The sequence below is a fragment of the Cynocephalus volans genome, chromosome 2 (assembly GCF_027409185.1).
Source record: "Cynocephalus volans isolate mCynVol1 chromosome 2, mCynVol1.pri, whole genome shotgun sequence".
Lineage (NCBI taxonomy): Eukaryota > Metazoa > Chordata > Mammalia > Dermoptera > Cynocephalidae > Cynocephalus > Cynocephalus volans.
The window spans coordinates 112807046-112825887 of record NC_084461.1 but is presented as its reverse complement, the minus strand read 5'-3'; the positions used below and the strand labels follow the sequence as shown (position 1 = coordinate 112825887).

The following is an 18842-nucleotide window of genomic DNA, read 5'->3' as shown; positions in this document are numbered from 1 at the left end:
ATAAAGCAAATTTATTTAATTTTTAAATATTTCAATATTCCCACTTCGTTCTAAAAATATATTGATACGGTAGTAAGATAGTACATCAGTACTACATCAGTACTATCGTACTACTGTATCAGTAAAGCAGCAGCAAGTAGGAGTGGGATTGGAGGTGTGGAAAGGAAGGATGTGAAAAGCCAGGGGTTGACGTAATACCTTGAATACCTGCCATAATCTCTTGATAGTCCTTCCCTGATCAAAGAATTTTTTAACCACAATAAATACACCACTGAAGTTGCTACGGACATTCTTATTTCTGCTCAACCAAGTCTATGCAAACTTCCTGTGAGAGCCACCTTTTCTCTGTTTTACTTTTCATGGATCTGCCCATCTGATGCTACCTAATAAACATCTGTATTGCTCTTAAAGAAAAAATTACATAATTCATAGGGCCCATAATATATATATGTTAAAAAAAAAACAGTTCTTTAGTTCATTCATTTGCTTATTCATTCATTTACTCAAACATTAAACATTACGCGCCAACTGTATCGTAAGCCCTGTCCAAGGACACTACACCCAGGAAGCTCCCAGACTGGATCAGAACACGGAACAAAACCAAAGTAACTCAAATACAGCATGGTGAGGCCACAAGAGGGCCAAGCGGGGAGCACAGAACAGAGCAGAGAGGAGAGATGCCGGCCTGTGGCATCAGAGAAAACTTCCCAGAGTAAGTAATTCTGAGGAGTGTTGTATTTTCCTCTAATTTGGTCTTCAGGTCTCTCTCAAGAGTGGCTATAAGTTCTAACCCTGCCCTGATGGGGCTCTAGGGGAGATTATCATGGATGTTCAGTGTGCCTTTCACAGGATACTTCTCCTGGTGGATGGCCTAATGCCTAGTGTCTGACCCCTCTCACAGGAAGCTATATTGGCAGATGCCCTTATGGCTCTTGCCTGACCTGTGTCCAGTTTATTCCTACAAGATAGCCACTCTCTAGAAGAACCCTGACTGGGAGGAGGGTAAGGTCTGTGTGCGTCGGTCAAGTGAGACACAGAGGAGACAGCACAACAAAACACATGGAATAAGAGATGCAGAGAGAAGAGGGGGGCACACCTCACAGGGCCGTAAGAAGGGGGGAGCCATCTAGGATACATGTGCTCAACCAGAGAGTGTGGAGCAAGGCAGAGAGAAAGACAACATGTAGGACTAAAGCTGTTATTGGGTCCAGGGCATTACCCAAGCAGTTTCTCATGAAGAGTTCTACTTGGTGGGATTAGAGCAAGCAGGCACAAGTTCCAAGCATTCACGCTGTGACTGAGAGGTGGTCACTGCAGCATATGTGTGCAGTCCTTACAGGGTGTGGGGGTCAGTGAGGTGATTCAAGTAGGTTGTATTTAGCTGTCCCATGGACGGGGTCACCAAGAGGTGGTTGTATAGGGCAGATATCTAGATCAACCATGTTGAGGAAACAGGAGGAGGCGTAGAACTGAAAATTGTGTCAAGGGTAACTGAGCCCTACTTCTGGAATAAAAAGTTTGACATATTCAAAATGGCTGCTGAAGCAACATGAAATGACAAGAGTTCACTACAAGGAGGAAGGTCAAGGACAGATGACCTAGAGAACGGAATGTTCAACTTCCTGAAGCAAAAGAGAGCACTGTGCAGATGAGTAGAGAGTTCAAGGCATGGGTGAGGAGTGGCTGAACATTAACCTAGAGAGATGCATGAAGGACTCAGAAGATGCTGGGGAGCTTGAACACATCCAGGCAAAATGCACAACCAAGGAGCAATGTTAAGCAGAAGAGCAATACAAACAAATTTTTCTTTTAAAAATTTCACCCTGGCTTTAGTGAAATGGCTTTTAGACCATTCATACGGGTCAGAATTGTGTAATATGGAAGGCAAAGAGACAAATGAGAAACATTTTGCAATAATGTGAGAGAGAAATATGATTGATCTTGGCCAATCAACAAAGTCCCAGTCTGAGTAACAGAACTTGAGAGACTGATGACTTAGACTCAGTTTAAGTGGCCTTTGCTTGGGTTTGCTGAAGAACTAACAAAGAAACAGTGCAAAGGAGGCACAGTATTAAAATACAAGTTGGTAGATGTTGCTCTGAATCTCTTGTGAATGCACTGCCATATTCAGGGGAAGTGGAGGAAAGATTTAAGGAGGGAAGAGGCCACTCACATTATCCGAATCAGCACTCAGAGGCCAGCTCTGCCCTGTGCAGGAATTTTTCCTCCTTCCTGGCTATAAACACCCCAGACTCTGTTTCTTTCCATTACATTAGGCTTAGAGCTAGTCTGCCAGGCCAGTCTCAACATCAGAATGCTGAACTGCCTGCCATCTTAGCTAAAGGGCTGGAGAGAGGTAGAAAGGTTTAAGGTGTTAAGGAGAAAACATCAATAGGATAGGGCGATGGCTTACACCTGTGCATGACCTAAAGGGAGGTGGCCAGATGGGTTGAGTGCCCTCTTCTCCTTCTAATTCAGTAGAGCTGGGGGAGAAAACAGAGCTCACACCAGTAACACCGATACTGTGCCGGCCAGATTACATATTTTAAATTATTGAAATCTCACAATAGCCCTCTGAAGTGGATAGTTGTATCCTCATCCTAGGTTGAGGAGCAAGGCTTAAAGGGGCCAAGGAAAGTGTCCGTGATCACGGAGAGCTACAGAGCCAGCCTTGGACTCTGGTCCCTCTCTCTGAAAAGCCACCTCAACAATTCCTGCTTCTTTCACAGGTGGGGCTTTGGGTATTTTTATGGTCAACTTTTTAACTTCTCTGGAAATACTATGGTCTCCTGTAGTAAGCAGAAAATATTACTGTGCTCACTGAACTACACCAGTGACTTTTTCTTCTCATCACTTTTTTAAAAGTTCAAGAGATAGCTCTTGTTTATCAGCTGCTATCCCAGTACAAGAAGTTCATCCAACAGAACATGTCAGCTTTCTGTGCAATCTGAGCTTCGTATGCAGCTTTCTGCCAAGGAGCTAATTTTATGCCATGGTTTTAGAAATAGAAGAGTTACTTCGATGTTTTGAAATAGATGTCTCTTGGAGATATGAACACAACTTTTCCTTTATCTACTGACTGCTATTTGTAAGATGGTGGGACCTTCTGGAAACCAACGAATATCTTCATAGATTTATATCTTATAGTGTACTTTCTGAGATTTTGAGACAAAAACATATTCCATGTGAATTAGGTCATTTCTAATAAGGGGGAGAATTAAAACAAAGAGCATTGCTTTTCTGCACTAGTTTCTTCGGCCAGAACACCTGAAAAAATTAATGAAAGTGATAAATCCAAAAATGTCTCTCTTCCAAGGAACAGAACAAATACAACCAAGAAATGAGGGGGGAAAAACATAAAAAAGAAAAGAAATATATTAGGTACATAAAATTGAAATTATAAAAACATGATCTAATTGCTAAAAAAATTTCAATGCATAGGAATTAATGCATAGGATTATTAAGGTTGACACAGCAGGAAATTAAAAACCTAAGTAAACAGAGTTAACCATGAAATGAACTAAACATAATGCAAGTACTGACTCCAAAAAAGGTTCTGCTCCCTGTGATTATATTGGCAAATTAATTCAGCAGTTCAATAGTTAACTGTCATGTTAGGCTCTAGACCCTATATCTTACCTTTAACTCAATATTCTAAAGAGCTCCTTTTATCTGCCCCCCCCCCCCCCCCCGCAACACCTTTCTCCTAACCTTCTTGGCTTCCTGTGTTGTACAGCATACATCCTTGGCCCAAGCTAGAAACCTTGATGTCATCTTCATTTTATCCCTTATCCCTCCTGTCTGTAGCACATCTTACTTTTTTATTCTCAATTTGTTTTCTGAATATAAATTCTCCTTTCCATTCTTCTGGCTACTCACTTATTTCAAGCCCCTGTTGTCTCTCACTTGAACTGTTAGGATCACCTCCTGCCTGGTACTGATGCCACCAATGCCCACCAGCTCCCTCCCACACTAGTCTAGATACTAAAGAATGTCCATAACCATACAAAGAATGATTATGTATGATTATGTTTTGTAAGGATGAATATGCTAATTATCCCAATTTGATCATCACATACTGTACACACAAGTGTTGATAGTCATCTCTGTACCCTACAAATAAGTATAGTCAATTATGTTTCAGTAAAAAAAAAAGAATGTCTCCTAAAAGAGAGTTAATCCTGCACTATGCTTCTTAAAGCCTCAGTTGGGTTGCCAATGCCTGGGCGTGGCATGCAAGGATAACAGGGAGAGCTGCTGAGTCGTTAATGCAACATAATGGGAAAAATCAACCAGATTATTTTCAATTGCTTTGGAAAAAGCATACTCACTGATTTTGGTGAGGACAGACTCTCCTGTTGCTTTTCTAGATATTGTAGGAAAAGCAGACACTTTTGTGATTCAGAGTATACTAGCTGAGCTTTTCTACATTTTTCCATGGGCTCTGAAGACCCATTGTCAAGGGGGAAGGGGAAAAAAGTTGGTTCTCTTCCAGGGAGGTGAGAGGATGCCCCCTGGCCTTAGTGCGAACTGCAGTGGGAGGGAATAATTCCGGGGATATACTACCCTAAGGAGAAAGGACAAGAGGGTTGCTGCAAATTGGAATTGCTATAGAAAAGAGAGACAGGAATCCTCTGTCACATGCCCTCTGCACACAAACTTTGGGGCAGCTGTGTGACTGCTGGGCTAGAGCAGGAGGAGGGTAGATATTGAGCACTTAGCTGCAGAGCTTTGGAACCTAGCAAAGGTAACTTGGTTAAACCTGAGGAGGGCTTAGCCCATAAATACAAGTGTCCATCACATTCGCAGGTACCAAAAGACTTGGAGCATCTCAGTCTTGATAAAGAGGCTTTTGCCTTGCTTACCAACAAAATGTTGATAAAAGATTCTTATCCATTTTTGTGACATGACAAGTAAAACAGAAGAAAGTACCCCTTGCCCGCCTTGTTCTCCCTCTCTTCCCCCAACTGAACAAAAAGAAATTTATTGTCAATCCCCACAATCTTGATCCTTAAGGTGGGTTTAGGGCCTGGCTCCTAGAACCAATGATGATGAAGGCAGAAGAGCATCTTTTATTCTTGGAGAGCTGTACCTTCCCCATTTGATGTGTTCAGGTGGACATAGATGGGATCCCCCTGACAAGGCAATTGGTCCAGGGATGGGTATTTGTCTCAAGCTTTCTGGAAATTTGAATCCTGTGTGAAGTTACACTATAACCTGCATGCACACCTATGTTCCCATCTGAAAAATGGAGATTACCTATCTCATAGCTGTGAGGATTAAATGAGATAAAACATGCCAAGTATCTGGTACACAGAAGGCATTCAATAAGCATCAGTCATTGTAAGGTGTATTACGGGTAAAAATATCATTTAACCATTCACATGTTGCTGAATCATGAGGAGCCACATCTAGACTTGAACATCATAAACCCTCTGAACTCAGACAAGTCCCTGTAACTACAGACTCCAAAGGAGGTAGGTGACTTAGGTTTTCTCCCATTTTCAGTTGAATGTGGGTGTTGCTGTTTAGGGCAATCCCAGGGATAACAGGTCACAGGCATCTATTGTTTTAGTCTTCCCAGCCTCCCTTTCTTCTTTTTAATAAAATCCTTTATATTTTTTAATGGAGAATCCACTGCATGTCACGTGGGCACAAGATTCTTGCCTATCAGTGACACTACTGAATCAGGGGTATCACATTTCCCAAGTTGAGCACATAGGGATTCTTTCCTAGTCTTTTCTGCCAAAATTTATTGGGACATACTACCTTTTCACTGTAGTTATTGCTAAGCTACTGGGACTGAGTATAATTTTTTCAGAAGCTATTGAACATACTATGTAGTGACAGTCTATTTAAAGAATCAAGTGAAGCACAGAGAGACAAACCAGAGAAGGAAAGGTACACACAGTTCTAATGGCATTGTTCTGCCTCCCTGTTTACATTAACTTGAGACCCTGAACTCAGCTACCTTCTTGGAGTTTCTTTTTCTGTTAATTTGCTTTGAGTTTCTATTCCTGCCACTGATAAAGACCTAACTAATATAAAAGAAAAACATGGAGGAATTTGGAAAGGAGGTAATTATTTGAATTTACAGCTGATATACAGGGAGATAGAAATACATGTATACCATGAAAGGACAGACAAAAGCAACCATAAAGAAGGGAGGATTATATTGAGAAGCAGCACATGTGAAGGAGAAGAATTTCACTAGAACAGATTATGGGGCAGGAGTAAAGTGTTTTACAAGCCCTCTTGCTGACTCTGATGCACATTCAAGTTTGAGAAACACTCTTCTAGTCAATGTTTTAATACATAATACACCTGTGCTTCCTACCTTCAATTTCTGAAGAAACCTAAGTGTGAAATTTATGTCAACAATGCTCAACTCACAGGTGCATGAAAAGTAAACAAAGGATTTCTTTACTGATTGAAAAACCATAGAGAAACAGATTCCCTCCAAGATGTAGGTTACACCTTTGAGATCACTACCATGTAGTTAATAGATGATTGTCAACAGACATAAAAATTTAGAAAAATTTGACTTCAATCCTTCACATTCATTATTTCCCAAAAGGAAGTATGACTGTAATACTTCTAATAATGAAGAGGTAAATCTTCCACAATCCGTGAAACTCTTCTAATCCCACTGCCCCCAGCGTGCCTCTCCCCATCCCCTGATTATCTTGCCATCTTCTAAATTTCTTAATTAGTAACATTTCTTAGGAACTCAAAGGAGAATTTTCCTGGCTTAAGCAAAATTTTGTAGTTTTAAACATAACCTGTGGCTTACTGGTTATTCATATAAACTCTTATAAATTGCCCCTTTTCAAATTGTGACTACCTCCTTTAAAAATGGCTAATTGAAGCTTAATTTTATTAGAATGTAAAAAAGTATGATCATATCTTACTGCAGTAGTTATAAATTTGTGTGTGTACTTATGTAAAAAAATCTGAAAACTGCTTTTAAAATTTTTAAAGTCTTTTTTTAGTATATATTATTAGAGATATAAGAGATGGACATAAAATTACCTTATAAACTGTTCCCCTTCTTTAAACTCAGTTAACTCTTCTAGGATGAAATCTCCAAAATTCTATACTTCAAAGGCTTCAGCAGTATTCTGGCAAGTACTGAGTCAGGTTTTTGCATTCAATATCCATGGATCACTGATCCTATTATGTGGGTCAAAAAAATAGGTTTATTTTCATTTGTAGCTGTAGGAAGAATATATGGATAATTGATATTCGTATCCTTGAATAGTGGAATAAAGTAACTATCACCTATGTGCTGACAAGGAACCATTATTCTTGTGAATGAGTTTCTGATCTTCGAGGACAGCAGCCACAAGGAGGGCTGCACAACAGAAGGTGATAAATTCAGAGGCATCCACATTTCCCTAAAAACAATAGTTTCTAACTCTTGCTTGTCTAAAACAAAATTCAATGGTAGACTGAAGGGGGAAAAATTGGCTGAAAATTTTTAATGCCACCATTTAATAGACTATCTGAAATGCCTCTCACACATATAAAACAGGTCTATGAGCATTGCCACCAGATTCTAAAAACGGCAGAGACTTCCATCCTTAGTATTTGAGTACTCCACAAAAAAAAGGTACATCAAATTAGTTGACCTATCAACATATTTTGTGTATTTACTATCTGAACTAGCCAAATAGTACTTTCTACTGAGTGTGTCCTAGGACTTGTACCATCTTTACCCAGTTAAACATTAAACTACCATCTATTTCCTCTGACCCTACAAACATCCTTTTGGTACATAAAGAGGGAAGCATATCAAAGGCATTTATCTTTTCTTCCTAGTGAATAAATAGCAATAACAAAAACCTGCTGACTCAAAGATAAATTACAATCCTGTTTGGAAAACTGTTGGATGGTTAGATATTAGGAAATGTCACATTCATATTTGCCTTTGAATTCTCTTTTAACTTCTCAAAGAAGTGACTGAACTGGCCTGAATAGTAGTCTATTTGAGAACAGCAAGAAGCAAAGATCACACAAAGAACATTTACATTAGGCTTCAGATCTATTAAGGCAGGCTGTAGTCAATCTATATTTCTAACATATTTGCATTACCTGAAAAGACACTTGCTGGGCAAACAAGGGTGAGTAGTTTGAAAATGACCAATCTTTCCTAGCCATATAACTTATGAGTCAGGTAATAGTGAATGCACATGGAGAAACTGTTGGAGATGAAAGACCTGTGCTCTAGACCAACATCTTTAATTGATTTACAACATGGCCTTGGGAAACTCCTTAAAATGCTTCAAGCTGCTTTCCTAAGAGTAAAAGATAAATAACTGTCCTGCACATAGAAAGCACCTACTGTAATATTCGAATGAGAAAGTGAAAATGCTTTTTAAAACTGTAAGTCAGCTTAGCCACAAATCTTAAGAAGAATCAGATTATATTCAGGAACTATAAATACCTTTTAATCTTCTAGTTTCCTCATTCCTAAATGAGGAATTTGGTCCAAAGATAAAGCAGAATTAGAAAACCTAAGTCATTTTTTAAGAAAATCATAAATGAGGTATACCTTATACGATTCAGTCACACTGTGAGTGTTCATAGTGATCATTCCAAAGGCTAAGGGATAGTGAACAATTTCAAACAAGTTTTACAAGGCAAAAACATGAAGGTAAAAGCCATTTAGAAACTCAAACACTAATAAAATAGTAGTTATTTAAATGAGATTAAATCATAAAGTTGGAATAGATTTATAAAACACATAAAATATGAGTACACATTAAATAGTTTTAATGAATCCACTTCCTTTATTGCAGTAACCTCTGTACAAAGCAGCAACTGCAATACTCAAAGTTAAAACATTAGAAAAGCATTTGTGTGACAGTTATAGTACAGTATTATCAAAATATTACATTTTCAAACATAGTAGATAATTATCCACCAGAGCTCAAATCTTTAAATTATTTCCATAGTCTTAAAAAACATGTAATGTCAGAAAGCATATAAAAAGAATGTAAAAGGAAACCTAAAATACAAACGAAATTATATAACAAATAAATATTTGATTTAATTAACTGTTAATCAGCTTAATACCACCATTTTCTCTAAACCCATTGAATTCTTAGCCATAGGAATAATGAACTGTCAAATGCCATTGTGAAATTATTTATTTCCAAGTTATCACCGATGATTACAACTAAAAAAAATTTGGCATTAGAATTATCAAAATTCAGCGTAAATTAAATAGAGGAGAATAGCTTCAATACTAGGTAGCATCTCTAAGAATTAATTGCTGAAATTTATTAGAGCACTACAACAACCTTGAAAATTTTTGACCTTTACCTGGTGTCTAGTGTTAAGTGAAAATAATGCATTTTTTTAAAGTGATAAGCTTCTTAACATTATTTCACAGACAATACTACCCTCCCCTCATTATGCATATTTAGATATATTTTATGTACTTTATACACACATGTATGACGCATGACATTTGGTTCCTGTAGTACAGATCACAATGATGTTTTCCTGAATGGGAAAAGCTCAAAAAAAAAAAAAAAAAAAAAAAAACAGTAAGTGTACCTGTGCACATTTCAAGATAGCAGCACTTAGTTCATGCCCTATTATCCATTTAGAAAGTTCACACATGATATTGTTTACTGAATAATATGATATTTCTACTGTCTTTCCCCAAAAACACTGCAAAACCTGCAATAAATGGAACAATGCTGTATTAAAATGTAGGAAAAAAACTCAGAAAATCAGTTACTTCATTTTCTTAATATTCTGAATGCAAAATTATCAAAGCTCCAATTTATGTTAACTCAAACTCTCGCAGCAAAAATACTGCACCACTGAAAATAATATTTTCATAGATTCCTATCAAGATTCATGAAAACCCGCATAAATTCTCCACCATTGAAATTTATGCCAATGAATCCACTAAATAGTACTTTAGATGGAATATTCTCCATTTTCTAACTGGATAATTGTGTGAAGTTACAGCATGTCCTTCAAATGATCACCTTTGTTCCCCATGAAACTTGTATCTGTCAATCAGATTTCGAACTTATGTTTACTAAAACAAAATTTTAATCTAATGAATCTTGATCATTTTAAAATGCAAAACACCAGCAACATAAATTTCATTATATATACACATATGTATCTGTGTATGCATATACATATACACACACATATACAAATATGTAGACATAAATCCCTTGAAATGTTTTTAGGAAATCCTTCCTTGAATAAAAATTAAAAACTTCACATTAACTACTGTATATAAAGCTTTTAGTAACAGTACACATGCACTGTCAAAATTGTATTAGTAGACCATGATGTCAAAACAGACATTTCAAAAGCACAAACTGGCAGTTTTTCTTAACACAAAAGTTTTAAAGTATTAAGAGTGGATTAAATTTAAATGTTCAGAATAATCTGTTCAAACCTGAGTGTATTAAGACTAAATGTACTTGATAATTGAATGAATTAAGCCTAAAAACATTTCACTAATAAACCTGTGGTCCATTTAACCATTTGATGAAATGTTATTTTAATGATTTATAAAGGATGGTACAGTATAGTGAAATTCCACCATAGTGTTTATTTAAACATCTTGTTAAATGACATTGCTTTGTCTAAATTTCCTCCAGAAAAATCTGTTAGCATTTCTTAAAAGTCCCTCAGATTTGAGGGAAATTCTAAATTAGGACAGATCTCTCTTCAAATAAATACAAGTGATCTTGAGAATTTTTGTTTAAAGAATGGCAACGTGATTTTTCAGCATGGTATGTAGAAGGACTGGATAAATCTTCAACCTTCCCTAAGGTTTCAGGAAATAATAATAATAAAGATAGAAACACGAGCCAATCTGAGCAGTTAAAAAAAAAAAAAAAGTTATTTTGGGGCTTTTTTTCCTAGCTCTATATTTACATATTCTCATACAAATCTAACCCTGGAATCACTTATTGGTTGCCATTCCCCACCCCCCATTTTTTATTAACCTGCCCTAATTCTCACGTTTAATACCTAACAGATACCTTTACAAAAGTAATAGAAAACATACAGTACTCAACACTAATTGGTCAATGGAAGAAGAAAAGCAGTGTGCATTTTAAGGTGGAAGAGACTAGAAATAAAATAGCTGAAGGCAAAGTTTGACATTCTATAAATTTATAAAAGAGCATATATGGATGAAATTTGGTTAATTTCAGAAGGCACCTCAAGGCTGAAGGCTTTTTGTACTCCTTTCACTAATCAAAAAATAACACATTTTTATTGCTATTCAAGTAGCAAAGGAAAACTTTACTCTCATGAACTTCAGTCCAGCAAGAAAGAATCACCATTCATTAAGACTAAGATATGAAATTGACTAAAACTGAAGTCTTCTTATACATATCAATGGAGTAACTTCCCTGTGTGCTTTCAAATTAACGAAAAGAGTGAAAGAAAAGTCACAGTTCGCCATTGTGATGTTAACGTGTCACTGAAGATTTCAGTTACTTCACTAGGCACTGAAGTACCATTCTGGAGGGCTGTCCGTTATGCAGACTATTTAAGAATAGAAGGTAAGGACACTCTGATGATTCCCACGAACTAAGAGGATGGGTGGTAGGTCCTTAGACAGAGCTTCTAACCATGCCATGTAGAGAGCACTAGACACAGCACCTTTTCGAGCAACTGGGAGACTCCTGGTATCAAAAAGAGAAAAAGCAATGCAATTAGTTGAGAAGAATAAAATGTAACAAAAATTAGAAATTAAATCACAATAACAGTAACTAGAAATTACTATAATTACAGAATACTTCTGAGTGCAGGGAAATTCTGCACATAGAATAGCAACTATTATACTTTCAAGTCACACTACTCCCATGCTTTTAGTTTCATCAAAAGATTTTTTAAAACATTTGTTCATAAAAATAGCAAAAAAGTCTTTCTATAAACCAGAATACACTTAGTATCTAACTCTCAATTCCAAATTTCCCCCTCTTCAGTAAGAACAGAATTCTTTTAGGAGAAAGGGACATTTTTATTGGAATTTAGAAATGGAAGTTATATATGGATAGATGAAATTTTTATCTTATCTTTCTGAGTTTTAATTTCTACTTGTAGACGATAATAGTAGTAGTGACCAATTGCTCTGTAGAGTGAAGTTTCTCAATTTCTATGTTTTAGTGTCTTCCGTTACAGGAATTTGATTATTATCAGCAAAACTTGAAACTTTCTGATATATTAAATGTTTATGGTTAATCAAAATAACAATCACCTGGTATTGTTTTATTCCATCATTTGGATTTTAGAGTCCTGAGCTTTTCTAATCTATTTAAGGACACAGGCTCCTGGACTGAGAAAATTTGGGTTCAAGTAGTATCTAGCTAACCTAACATAGTAAAGGAAAAGCCAAAATAGGCATTAGCATCTGTATGTAATGCAAGGACAATGTGTCTCCATGTAAAATTTGTGTGTGAATAACCTGGAGGTGGGGATGTGGACAGGAACCACTACTCAAACTTAACCATCCAAATAACTTTACATGGTTATTTTCATGAGGAAGGTGTCCAGGATCCAAATATTAATGTGGGACCCTTCTACCCCACACATGCTTTAAGGCTATGCTGTGGTAGTTCCAAAGCTAAGGAATTTTGAAAAGCTGAGAAGAGTAAAGAAAAGGAAAATTCCAGAGTAATCTATTATGATAAAGAATAACTTAGAGTCATATAAGCTTAAGGTTAAAGTTTTTGTTTGTCTTTCCTCCTAACTTAAATGAGTTTTTTTTAGAAAGGTTGTTTTTTCCTCCTTATAACCACTAAGTCATTATGGGAGCTATATACATATGTAATCAGAATAGAAATTAATCCAAAACACAGTATCAAAAAATGAATAGTCAAGAAAATCTTAATACAGACATTACTTACATGACAATAATATTAGCTGTGCTTGAATGTTCCTTTAATAATTCATTTAACCTGATCTGCCGGTATGTCTGAAATGAAAAAGGATAAAGTCATTTCTAGACCATTTAAAAATGAGGATATAGAATGGTTCATGAAACTGTAAACAAACAAACAAAAAAGCCAGAATGAATTTTGGTGTAATAAAAATATCTGTTCCCTACTGAAAAGAAAAATTGATGCTTTCCACTATTCACACTTAAATCTAACTTAAAGTAGATTTAATTTACATATCTGGTTCCTCCCATATCAAATTGTGATTCTTGGTACTTATGTCTTAAATATTATTAAAAATCACATGGAAGATTAATGAAAAGGAAGCAGAAGCAAAAGAATACCTTGGTCTTATAAAGTTCAAGCTCATTATCTGTTATTCTCCATGGTTCATCTTCTTTCATTTTATCTGCAATATCTTGTTCTTTATCATCTTCATGAAGTCTGTATGGCTCAATCATTTCATCAAACGCTACAATACTTAATAGAAAGAATACTGGCAATTAACCTTATTTTAAATTACATAACAGGAAAATCTTAAATACTGAATTATAACTTGAAAAGTTGGTGCTTCTCATCTATTAGGTTCCCTTCTATACCCCAACGATAATAATCACATTGGCAACTTATTTAGAAAACAGCAATTTCTAGTCTCAAACTGATTAGAAATTTGGAACCACACTGACAGTAATAAAATTGCAGTTTAGGCTCATCTCCCTCTATCCACCCATACCCCTAATGCCTACCCCTTCAACCTAAGTAAATTTTATCACAGTAGCACAAATGATCCTTTTGAGCAATAAGTCAAATTGTGTCACCACTTTGCTCAAAACACCCAAAGGCTTTCCCAGTTCAAGTACCAATGAATGGAAGTGGTATTAAGAAAATGTATTAGAACATTTTGAATGGGGGGAAAGGGCAAATACTAAAAATTTAAGAAGATGCAGAATTAATTTCTAGGTCCAAAGATAGCTACTAGGACAAGACATAGTAAAAGAACATGAATGGCATTCTAATCCCCTATGAATATAAGAAACATATTTTTCAGTATCACATCTAGTGCAAAGAGCCTGGTATGCACTGTTCCGTAGTAGGAAACAATCTCTCCCTGATTACAACCTTACAAGGTATACCTTACTATTTTCTACTTAAAATAAATACAAATATTATTTTAACAACTTCTATATACCACTTTCAGGTAAAATATTCCAACAGTGTGCTAGGAAAATTCTAAATTCAACTATTGTAGCAAATTCTTAGATTCTCCTATTTTAGCAATAAAATAAAACAGTGGAAAATAACAGGTATGTGGAGTAGGGATGGAGTGGTTATATGAATGTGGGCAGGGAAAATGGAAATTTAAAGAACCATCTGGAAATTCTAAGGCATTAATGATTTTTGGAAATTAAATGTTAAGCAGTAATTGAAATTCTCTCTGAAAATTGGAAACCCTTTAGATTTACTTCAATATCTACTATAGAAAGGCCAACTATCAGTCCTAGATTTAAAAAAAAAAAAAAAAAGACTTCATATGTACCTAAAAGTGGGGAAAAATATCCAGGTAATTAGTTTAAGTTGAATTATCTGTGTCTGAGGAGGTCATCCATAAAAGGATCAGAAATTTGTACAGAGTAAATGATCCAATAACTTACTTTTCTTTCTTTGGTTTGGTATTGATATCGCCTAGGACCATGATATCAGAGAAGTCTATCCGGAACTTGCTAAGCAAAGTAGCCATCCTAGAATAAAAATGAATAGCATTGAGATATGTAAAGGATATATATATAGGTATTATTAGTCCATACTGGGCTGAATCCATATATCTGAAAAGCACGATTTACAAAAAGAAGTCTATTAGGCACTCAACAAAGGCCATCTGAATTAATTCACACTATTCATTCACAAAGAACTTTGAAATTTCCTGAGTAGAGACCTACTGTCATATTCTTTTACTTTCTCTGAATCTCTCCTTAGTATCCAATAATGAGTGGACAGAGAAAAATATTAATAACAAAATCTGAATGTCAACTAGTATTTTTAAAGTTAATTTTAGTCAAATTATATTGGTAAGCATATGGATTTCAGTAAATACTAGTAAATGGCTATTTAATTATTTGGGGATTGTTCTTCTATTCAAAAAGAAAGCTTAGCTCAAAGCCCAAATATGATGTTTTGGGCCAAACTGAAGACATAGGGATGGCAGATTAAGTTCACAGCACTGCTAGGGGAGGAGCGTGGACTGGGATAGGCATGGAAAAGCAGGACCAAGAAGTCTGATTTTTCAGTTAATACCTTTTTGGAGGCAAAGTTGGCAATATATTGGTGACAAAACAGAACAGTCGATACACACACACACGAAAAACAATGAACAAAACAGGATTTTTAATGAAATAACAGCTTTTTAAACTAACATGAGATATTAGAAAATAGATGAGCTACAGGTTTAACTACTAAATTCATTACTAGTATTTCTTGCATAATTCACTATTTGAAATGAATAAACATCTAGCTGAATTCCAGTATCTATCTACCAAGCACCTACTATACAACATGCTAAACATTATAGGGCCCACAAAACTCAAATTTAAGAAAATATGTAAATATAATACAAACCAGAATGTGATGCATGGTATCAAGTGTATCATGACTAGGGAAGGAAACATAACGATTAGGGAGATGAGGGGAAAAAAAATAGGGAAGGCATTATGAAGAACTGAGCTGGGTTTTAAAGAATGGATTGTTAACAGAGAAAAGGGAAGCAAGTGAAGAGCTATTTACAGTAGAGAGAGGTGAGTAGGCAAAGGAGTAAGAGCCTGAAATTACAAGCATGTTTGGGGCATGTGCAGAAGTGTGAACTGAAGCATAGAGCATATTTGGGGGAATAGGAGGTAAGAAAGGAAAGGTAATAGGAGGACAGATTGTTTAGGGCCTTGACTGCCACATTATAGCAATTAGACTTTCTATGGCAGGTAATGGAGAAGTTGTTAACGTATTTTGAGTAAAGGAATCAGATAACTGAAAATGCTTTCTGAGCATGCAACTGAGAGCAATGTGCACAATATATACAGGAAAGTCTCAAAGACAAGATGAGGGTACTTATAGTGCAGGAGGAAAAGCACTAAAACCAGAACTAGAATTGTGGCAGTACAGACAGAAAGGGGATGAAGGACAAGGGTATCCTGCATTTCTGTTGTCTATAAGCCTAACAAAATATACCTCATACTCGTATATGAATATGTAATTTTTGTGTTCTTTCCATTGTGATAATGAAGTGCTACTAGATTAATGCCCTTCAATTTAAAATAAACTTACGCTCTCCGGTCATGGTCTATTCTGTTTATTTTTCCACCAATGAATACTCTGATCTTACAGTCTTTCCACTTTTTCTTGGTAGTCAGAAGATAAGGTATCAATAAGGTCAAACCTGAATTATAAAAATATAACAAAGCATTTACTAAGTGCTAATTTCTCAACCAAGAACTTATAATTCAATTTAGTCTCTAAATACATGTTTACTACAATTCAATATAAAACAAAATTTTTCTTTCTGTCCTTCCTTGATAATTCAGTCAAAAAGCCATTAGGAAGGCCTCAGCAAGGAGAAACACCCAATGGAATCAGGGTCCGTTCAAGTAAGGCAGCCAAACGGGATAGTGGCCTGGCAGAGTCAGGAGATTAGTCATAGACAGGAGAACTGAGGAAATGAGTATATTCAATATTCACTGACCCTCATGGGAGCCAGGTCTCACAATGAAAGGAGAAACATAAAAAGAAAGAAGCTAGACTGGAACTGGTTTTCAATCTCTATATCTACACACAAACAAACATATATATGTGGATTTCCTAGCTTTGTCCACTAAGAGGGCATGGGAGCAGTTGACACTCCAGTGGCCATGAGCAAGTCTAATGCCCCGATCTTTGTTTCTAAATACTCCTCCACTAAAAGGAACCAGGCCTCCATGGATAAAGGGCTGCTTCAAGGGCTGGTGTAGAGAAAATGACAAGACTGAGTCTGGAACATCTTGTGTCAGAAAGTAACTCAGAATAATTGGGACATGACAAATGGACACATAAGTCAGCTTAAGGAGGATCCCACTAGCTAAATACGGGATAATATGAACTGTAAAACAAATACTGAGAATAATAAATTATATCCCCTTGAATAAAATAGGAATCAATGAATCCTCATTGATAGATATAAAGAGAAAGCTCTTCCTTACAGAGAAATGCCAACTAATAAATGAGGAAGAAATGATGGGATTGGAAAATCACTTGGCAACTGTAACAAAAATAACAAAAATAGCAAAAATTCAGGCAGAAACATCAATGGGTGTTAATGAGAGTGGTAAAGTTTACAGAAGGAATGGTATATTCAGAGTCTCAAAGTGACTCCCCTACCCGGTACTTGAAATTATAAAGGGTGGGGTGGGGTGGTGGTGGTAACTTTTCAGTGGCTAAACCTCGTGAAAACCACCTTAATCGATGGTCAAAGTTAACTTCACCAGTGATGAGACAAATCATCACGTGCCACTTGATGAGATGTAGACAGAAGAGCACAGTTTCACTTCTGTGATAATTTCTGACAAAAATATATAACCTGAAACTTAATTATTATGAAACATTGAATAGTACTACAAATTCAGTGACATTCTGCAAAAAAAATATTAAGGTCATGAAGCTCAAGGAAGTACTGAGCAACTTCCACATTAAAGGACACTGAAAAGACATGACTACTAAGTGCTATGCCTGATTCCGAAGTTAATCCTTTTGCTTTGGGGAATGTTGGCCAAACCTGAATGGGGTCTATGGGTTACGAGTGCATCCATTTCTTAGTACTATTCTCACAAATCCAGTAAACATTATTCAAAAAAATATACTAACAAACATACCTCCATCATCAAAAAGCCACCAGACATCAATAGTATTCTTTCCTTGTTTTTTCTGAAACTGTGTACTAGCTTCAAGAAGTTTCTGGTCAGTTGCATTTAGAGGCACAATAGGGCCTTTGGATTCTAAAGAATTAAGCAAAAAATACAATGTAAGGACAGTAAATATTAAAGTCCCCTTTGCTATAGTTTCCTAACTTCTATATAATCGAATACGTTTAAAATGCAGATAGGTGTATATGGCATCCATCATACTTTTCAGTTGTTTAAAATTTAAATACACTTTTAAAATGGCTACAGATAAATACCTCTTTACAACAGCTAAGCTCATCCAAATTATCTTGCCTAATTTATAATATATTTGAAGCATTCTGAATGAATTTAAGAGAATCATAAGCACCAACCAAAAAAATTAATCTTGACTGCTAGACTTTGGTTGGTTTTTTTTAAAAGGTGTTTTAGGATAACTGTACAAATCAAGTTTCTATAAAAATATTTTCTTTTGTGTTCTGGTATCTCAATAACTTGAAACTCAAAAAATTTTTTAAATAAAACATTATCTGTAATAGAAATGACAGAAGGGAACTGAAGACAAACCAATATGATCTTAACAATTAAACCGTAGTCTAAAGAAAAACTCCCCCATCTTTACCTATCTTTTGTCCTCTCCGTATGCAATGCCCAATTCTAAAGCCACATAACCACCACATCTTTCTCTGAAGCAAAGAAAGATGGTGGGAACTCCTTAGAAGGGCACTCATCTGCTGTTAAGTCTAAAGGACAATATACCAAGAAAGTTCCCATTTATATTCCTAGGAATGAAAATATCAGCATTGTCTCTGTGAGCAAGCAAATGACTATTATGGAACTCCTACACCAGAATTTTAAAAACAGAAATCCCCAAGAGGAACTCTGATCACGTTTGCAGAATGACTGTCATTCACTTTTCATGCTTCCATGACGTATGCAAACATGACGAATGATTTTTGCATGATGAAATAATATGGCTACCAAACCACACTGC

At 36.0% G+C, this 18842-nt stretch overlaps 1 protein-coding gene across 3 annotated transcripts in view; it reads right to left on the bottom strand.

Annotated features, from left to right (window-relative positions):
- Nucleotides 1-7113: 7113 nt before the first annotated feature.
- SLC12A2 (solute carrier family 12 member 2) overlaps nucleotides 7114-18842 on the bottom strand; it is a 118876-nt gene continuing 107147 nt past the window's right edge. For 2 of the 3 annotated variants that reach the window (XM_063086098.1, XM_063086099.1), the window contains 6 exons: nucleotides 17822-17944; nucleotides 16245-16356; nucleotides 14585-14671; nucleotides 13277-13412; nucleotides 12903-12970; nucleotides 9521-11678 (listed from right to left, as the gene is read on the bottom strand). In XM_063086098.1, the coding sequence (XP_062942168.1) occupies nucleotides 11543-11678; nucleotides 12903-12970; nucleotides 13277-13412; nucleotides 14585-14671; nucleotides 16245-16356; nucleotides 17822-17944 (662 nt within the window). In that variant the 3' untranslated portion in view covers nucleotides 9521-11542. Of the gene's footprint in view, nucleotides 7174-9520; nucleotides 11679-12902; nucleotides 12971-13276; nucleotides 13413-14584; nucleotides 14672-16244; nucleotides 16357-17821; nucleotides 17945-18842 lie in introns of those variants that run through there. The other variant, XR_010022626.1, reaches the window with a different exon arrangement.